Source organism: Erpetoichthys calabaricus, chromosome 12 (assembly GCF_900747795.2).
Source record: "Erpetoichthys calabaricus chromosome 12, fErpCal1.3, whole genome shotgun sequence".
NCBI classification, from domain to species: Eukaryota; Metazoa; Chordata; class Cladistia; order Polypteriformes; family Polypteridae; genus Erpetoichthys; species Erpetoichthys calabaricus.
The window spans coordinates 16,864,361-16,872,020 of record NC_041405.2 but is presented as its reverse complement, the minus strand read 5'-3'; the positions used below and the strand labels follow the sequence as shown (position 1 = coordinate 16,872,020).

Sequence of the window (7,660 nt, the reverse complement as noted above, 5' to 3'; positions counted from 1 at the left end):
TTTACCAAATCATTTTTATTACAGAAATCAGCGTCTGACAGTGTAATGAGAGTAAAACAGCCAGAAAATAAAGGTGGAGGCTTGGGCCAGAAGTGGTTCACTAAACTTTGTACACTGTATTGAAGCCCCTGTCAGCCATGGTGACACCCATTTAATATTAATAAAGCTACACAGCATAAACCCAACGGCCACACTGATGCTACAGATGTTGCCCAGTTGGTGGTGTTGGTTGCTGCCAAGCTTAATTAACTTGGACTGTAATCCAACTGCATGTTTTGACTTGATGTTAAATTAGCAGGCACCAGTTCCCTTTATCACCCAATGCAGTCACCTAATTCATAAGACACGGCAGTACAACACTTTCCTCAGTATGTCTATATTCACCTCCCCACCCTTGTTTCCCTCTAAATATTGAAAACCACATCACAGAGTAATCATCTCACTTAATTCAACCAATAAACATTTCAGTACCAAAAAGGAAAAATGCAAACACCTTGTGTCCAACATTCCGGAAAACCAAGCTTGACTGAGTAAAATGGCCTTTATTCTAAATGTGCAGAGGTCCCTGCTGTCTAACAAGAACAGCACTTGCTCTTCAGAAATGCAGATCTGGTGATGTCCCTACTGGCTTAAATGCCAAGTTCTGGATGCACTCTGGACAACTGAAAGGTCTCTCCAAGGTGTCTGAATCAGGGAGATGCGTGTGTGTGTACGTCTTGCCACATTCGCAACAAATGAACAGCTTGCCCCTCATATGAATTCTCTGGTGTTTCTTTAGATTGGTGGAGCGGTTAAAGCTTTTCCCACATTCCAGGCAGCTAAAGGGCTTCTCTCCCCGATGGATACTCTGGTGTCTTTTGAGGTGGGAAGTCTGCCTGAAGGTCTTTCCACATTCCTCACAACTGTATGGTTTCTTCATCTGGTGGATAACGTGGTGTGTCTTGAGATGTGACAACTGGCTGAACGTCTTTCCACATTCCGAACAGACATATGGTTTCTCCCCGGTGTGGATTCTCTGATGTTTTGTGAGGCTCATCAGTTGATTGAAGCTCTTCCCGCAGTGGGAGCAAATGTAAGGCTTCTCTCCCGTGTGAATCCTCTCATGAACCTTAAGGTTGTACAGCTGATTGAATGTCTTTCCGCATTCGGCACAGCTGTAGGGTTTCTCCCCGAGATGAATGCTGTGGTGTCTTTTGAGGTGGGCCAGCTGACTAAAATTCTTGCCGCACTCAGCACAATTGAACGGTTTCTCAATGGTGTGGACCCGCTGGTGGGTTTTAAGGTTGATTAGGCTATTAAAGGTCCTACCACAGTCCATGCACCGGTATGGCTCCTCTCCTGTATGAATTCTCTCATGCACCTTAAGGTTGTACACCTGATTGAAGCTCTTCCCACATTCATTACAACTGTGAGGCTTCTCCCCCTGATGAATGCTTTGGTGTCTTTTCAGGCTGGACAACTGACTGAAGGACTTTTCACACTCGGTACATGAGAAGGGCTTCTCCCCACCATGAACTCGTTGGTGTCTCAGCATACCGGCCTTGTGTTTGAAACGCCGGCCACACACATTGCAGGTCACTGGCTTTTCGGGCCTGTCATTCACCGGGTACTTTATATAATTCTCCTCTGCTTCCTCCTCAGCATCTTCACTTTCCACTTGGTTCTGTTGGTGACCAACCCGGATCAACTTCATAGGAGTTTTTCTGGGATCTTCAGACACGGCAGTAGCCTCTGCTTTGAAATCTGATGCCTTCTCACTTTCACCAACCTCCATTTTGATGTGGGCACATTCTGACTCACCATCCTCTTTTTTAACATGGAAAGAGTCTTGCTCAATCTCATTGTCTTCAAGCAGAATAATATTCAGTTTAGTGTCTTCGTCTTCACAGTGGCACAGGCTTTCCTCTGCAACTGTCTTCCCAACTTCATGAAGATCTGTGTCTGAGGATCCCAATGCTGCCAAAAGGCACTGCTTCTCAAAAGGCTTCTCGTTCTTATGAGTCCTTTTAACCAAGATGGGTAGAGTAGCACCTGGTTTAGCTGTGGAGGTATAAAAACAAATAAAGGTCAATTAATAAAGTTAATATTCCCAAGAGAAGACCACTTGGTAACTGAACTTCCTCTAAAATCAACACATTTGATACTGTTGTTTATAGTGCCTGATATCTTAGACAAGTCAACTGAAATGATTTCACATTTCAATACATGCTCCAAGTCCTGTACTGATTTGACAGGCTTTGTGACATTACTGAAGACAAACACGTGGTCAGGATGAGCAAACACTACACATGTGATTAAGAAAACCAGTTCATTGTGTGCTATTCCTCAAAACAGATCAGGAATACAGTGAAAGATCATTTAGGTGGCACATCATCATCCTGTCAGTAATGAACACCACTGCCTTCAATTCTGATCCTGAATTTGTCTTATCTCTGTAATGAATACCCATGCAAAATGGCCAAAAAGTGGAGAGAGGCCTTCACAAACACCCTGAATCCCACTAGCCTTCCCAGAAGAGGCGCATGAAAAGACTGTCTATTATTCACTTCAGTGGCTGGCTTCAGATTACACTGGGCTTCAAAATCAAAGTTGCAAATATGCTCAAAATTCCCCAAAAGGGAGGGGATCACCGGCAGTCCCTGGCTTGTACGGAGCACGGCAATGAAACATCTTTATATAAGGAGGATTTATTTGAATAGTAGAAAGAAAATACAGAAAAAAAAAATCACAGAAGTGGGCGGCATGGTGGCACAGTGGGTAGCGCTGCTGCCTCGCAGTTAGGAGACCTGGGTTCGCTTCCTGGGTCCTCCCTGTGTGGAGTTTGCATGTTCTCCCCATGTCTGTGTGGGTTTCCTCCCGGTACTCCGGTTTCCTCCCACAGTCCAAAGACATGCAGGTTAGGTGCATTGGTGATTCTAAATTGTCCCTAGTGTGTGTGTGCGCCCTGCGGTGGGCTGGCACCCTGCCCGGGGTTTGTTTCCTGCCTTGTGCCCTGTGTTGGCTGGGACTGGCTCCAGCAGACCCCCCGTGACCCTGTAGTTAGGATATAGCGGGTTGGATAATGGATGGATGGAATCTCACAGAAGTGAAGCATAATCAAAAAGAACTTGCCCTTAAAGAAAAATCACAGCAATTGCTTGTATAATGCCCATTATTGTGTTGGCTTATGCTATGCAATTAAAATTTCATAATATTCCGTTTTCGTTTCAGCATCCAGTTTATTAATCATATCCTTACAAAACTTGCAACAACCACTTTGTGCTTTTAAAAATTCATGCCATGAAAAGTGTGTACAGTATGTACAGACAGCAACTTGACTGCTACAAAGACTAGGAGGCACATTATACATTGACCCCAGACTTACAGCATAGTGTCCATCCATCCATTTTCCAACCCACTGAATCCGAACACAGGGTCACGGGGGTCTGCTGGAGCCAATCCCAGCCAACACAGGGCACAAGGCAGGAAACAATCCTGGGCAGGGTGCCAACCCACCGCAGGACACACACAAACACACCCACACACCAAGCACACACTAGGGCCAATTTAGAATCGCCAGTCCACCTAACCTGCATGTCTTTGGACTGTGGGAGGAAACCGGAGCGCCCGGAGGAAACCCACGCAGACACGGGGAGAACATGCAAACTCCACGCAGGGAGGACCCGGGAAGCGAACCCAGGTTCCCAGATCTCCCAACTGCGAGGCAGCAGCGCTACCCACTGTGCCACCGTGCCGCCTTACAGCATAGTGTGTGTTTAAATAATAGAATTCTTCTACAACTTTGTTCCTTCTTAATATTGCTCCAGTGAAGACCAATAAACTGTTGGTGATGTATTTATTGTACATGACACAAAAAAAGAGTTATTACTACAGAATTTTTAAAGACACTGTAACTTGTTGCTACAGAACGTTTTTTATTACACTGGTAGTTTATCTTACTTTGCCTCAGATTTTCTACCTTTATCAGACACATCTGTTATATCCACACTACGCCAGCACTGGTTTCATTAAAATAACATTTAAAAAAAAGTAAAACTCAGGTTTGCAAACCTGCTCATCTACAAAGAATTAACGTCTTCTAATTACGAATTAAGAATTAACATCTAGCTCTGTTACTACTCTGTTCATTGTGTGTCACTGGAGCTACAATTTTAAAGTAGATGTCATTGCATGCTGTATTGTGTGACAGTGATGTTTCTTTTTATGTGTTACAGAGAAAACGAAAGTGGTGCTTACAAATAGCAAAACTGTAAAGCTGAATTAGAATTGGATTTACTGCACCCGAGACGTATAGGTAGTTAGATAGGTTAGTATGGCTGGCAAAATACTGTACATAGAAAGATTAGTATACTTAGGCATAGTCATTTTTTATCATAATCAAAAATTATCGATTCTTTCGTAGAATCAAAACACTCGCGAACAGTTTTCGTATATTTTAGAAGCGAATAAGAGTGCTAAAGGTGGATACAGATAACCAACAAACAACATATTTTACATTTTTTGTGCTTGTAAGAGGTGAAATTGCCCGCTCAACGCAAGTGAAGTAAAAGTGTTCATAACGAGACCATTCAAAATAAAGCGATTGCTAAGAGGCGGTTTAAAAAATCGACAATGAAGAAAACATCAAAATATTCTCAATCAAGTCATTACAGCAGTAAACTTCATTAAATTTAACGCACTTAACTCTCGTTTGTTTTCTGAGTTATATGCAAAGAAAGCGATTCAGAATTTGAAGCACTCATATTGCACTCACACTTGAGGTGGCTTTCCAAAGCGAAAGTTTTAAAGAGTTTTCATACTACGTGAATGTAGAGAAAGCCAAGCAAAATGACACCTTTTATTGGCTAACTAGAAAGATTACAATATGCAAGCTTTCGAGGCAACTCAGGCCCCTTCTTCAGGCAAGAAGATTACATCTTGCCTGAAGAAGGGGCCTGAGTTGCCTCGAAAGCTTGCATATTGTAATCTTTTGAGTTAGCCAATAAAAGGTGTCATTTTGCTTGGCTTTTCTCTACATTCATAATGGCTAACACGGTACAGCACCCTAGTACTACAGACATACTACGTGAAGAAATTCAGCACTTTTTTCAAGATGCCAAACCAGACACGCACGCAAAATTCTCCGATGTCCGTTTTCTTATATTCCTGTCATTTTTGGTCGACATATTTAAATCTGTGAATTCTATCAACCTGGCGCTGCAAGGAAAAGATATCACAGTGCTCCATTGTCACGAAAAACTGACAGCTTTCAAAATGAAGCTCGAACTATGGCATGGAAAGTTAGAGAATAAGAACTTTGCCCCATTTCCACAGTTGAACACATATATTGATGAAAATGAGCTTAACGTCGATGACGATATCCTTGAGGTGATGAAACAGCATGTATCAATTCTTAGCGAAGAAATTTCTCACTATTTTCCTGACCTACGAGAATTTGAAAAATACCAACGATTTATCAATAACCCGTTTGTTCTCTCCATTAGTGACCTGCCTTCGGAGGACAATTTAATTCAAGAACAGTTTATTGATTTGATAAATGATGGGGGTGCAAAACATGTTTTCCGTGAAATGTGTTGTAGTGATTTTTGGATTGAAATGGCACAGTCCTATTCCGATGCTGCAAAGATGGCTCTATGAGTGTTAATTCCATTCGCAACCACCTATGAGTGTGAGACAACTTTTTTCCACACTACTGTACTTATATCAAAACAAAAACTCGAAACAGATTAGACGCGACAAATGTTATGAGAGTTGCACTGGCCAAAACAAGGCCAGAAGAACTGGTTAAGGCAAAGCAGATGCATCCATCCCATTAAAATTTTAACTTAAATTTAATAACAAAGATGTACGTAATATTATCTGAATAAAATAATCCATCCATCCACTTTTCAACCCGCTGAATCTGAACACAGGGTCACGGGGATCTGCTGGAGCCAATCCCAGCCAACACAGGGCACAAGGCAGGAACCAATCCCGGGCAGGGTGCCAACCCACCGCAGGACACACACAAACACACCCACACACTAAGCACACACTAGGGCCAATTTAGAATCGCCAATCCATCTAACCAGCATGTCTTTGGGCTGTGGGAGGAAACCGGAGCGCCCGGAGGAAACTCACGCAGACACGGGGAGAACATGCAAACTCCACGCAGGGAGGACCCGGGAAGCGAATCCAGGTCTCCCAACTGCGAGGCAGCAGCGCTACCCACTGCGCCGCGCAGTAGGTATGTGGCACCCTTGTAAAAAGTATTTGGCTCCCCCAATCTTCTTGAAATAATATTGATTTTTTTAATTTCTAATAAAAGGGTCCGCGAGCCATCGAACAATTTTTAAAGGGACCGCCACGCAAGAAATTCTAAAGAAGTTTGAGAACCGCTGCTCTAAAGTGATAACATTTTTGTTCTCAGCCAGCATACGGAAACGTTTAGAAGTGGGACGCCTCTTACCCTAACTGTTGATGCCCCTTTCCCAGCCTTTTGACGCTACTTGGGTATTTGATTACATTCAGTTCTGGCTTAATCGGAATACAACACACCCCGGGTAGCCGTTGAGCGAAATGCAATCCGTTTGCTTTGCTTTTAGTCATGACGCGCCACCAATGGGCATGATTTAAAACGTAATAGACTTTTGTATTCTTTTTTAAACTAACTACAAAACTGCGTGCAAGACAACACCGTGCCAACATTAAATGTAATGTCTTGTGTTAACTACGTTGGAATACACTGCCTATGCACGTAGTGAAATTAATTTTGGTTTGAATAATCGTATACAAAATATAGAACCCAGGTCAACGGTGCTGCTATTCCGTGGCTCTAACTACTTCATTTAATATGAAGTCTTCCATAAAAATTATTAAAAAAATTATATAAAAAAATTTCATAAAATGGTGTTAACGCTTCTTTAACGTAACGATTAGCACGCGACAAGCTGCCCATCTACTGCAATTTCTTTCCGCTCTTTTGTCCAGGTCGCCTACCTGTGACAGGTGTCAAGTGCTGCTCGTCCACTTCACCGTCGACCTCCGCACCCTCGACTGCTCCACTCGGTCTGATGTCGGCGGCGGATCCGGCGGGGTTCATAGGTGGGTTTCTGAAGCCCTCCACGACAGTTCCTCTGTCATTCTGGGTGCGTTCCGGTTGCAGTTTCAGTGTTCCTGGCTTCTTGTCTTCAATGGCCATCTCGCGCAGAAACTCTTCGTCTGTCACTAGTGACAAATGGGCGTATGTCGGACGAAACGAACCTCTTGTTTTGTTATTCTCGCCGTCCAGAGTTTGTTTTTACTGAGCGCCAACGAAGCTAACAGTTTATAGCAAAACAAGCCCCACTACTAAAATAAACTGTTGTAGTGTAGGCGCGTGGGGCCGCGTTGTAAACGTGGATAAGAAGCCGCCTTCTGCTTTCTTAATAATCCCGACGCTTTCCCATCCACGTTTGTTTGGGGCGTCGCTCCCAATGAGCTCACGCGGTGACGTATAATTAACGCGACGGGATGTAAACAAAACAAAGGCTCGCCCTCCACGCAGCGAATGGATGAATGAATGAATGGATTGGCACGTATAGGGTACTTTTACGTTTTTCACCTTCAGAATGTAAACGATATATTCAGCAAAGTTATGAAAATAAGCAGTTTGTTGAACCGCACTGTTTTTATCTATTAC

At 43.3% G+C, this 7,660-nt stretch overlaps 1 protein-coding gene across 1 annotated transcript; it reads right to left on the bottom strand.

The window, feature by feature from the left end:
• LOC114662983 (zinc finger protein OZF-like) lies at window positions 1-7,441 on the bottom strand. The gene is made up of 2 exons (XM_028816736.2): window positions 6,979-7,441; window positions 1-2,040 (listed from the first exon to the last, which is right to left on the bottom strand). Exons 1-2 carry the CDS (start codon window positions 7,178-7,180, stop codon window positions 596-598), a joined length of 1,647 nt encoding a protein of 548 aa, XP_028672569.1. The 5' UTR covers window positions 7,181-7,441; the 3' UTR covers window positions 1-595.
• Between the last annotated feature and the right edge of the window lie 219 nt (window positions 7,442-7,660).

Excerpts from the sequence above, each read along its gene's own strand:
- LOC114662983 (XM_028816736.2), bottom strand. The coding sequence starts at position 7,180 with ATGGCCATTGAAGACAAGAAGCCAGGAACACTGAAACTGCAACCGGAA. Across the intron at positions 2,041-6,978 it reads GCACTTGACACCTGTCACAG|CTAAACCAGGTGCTACTCTA; the intron begins GTAGGCGACCTG and ends ATACCTCCACAG.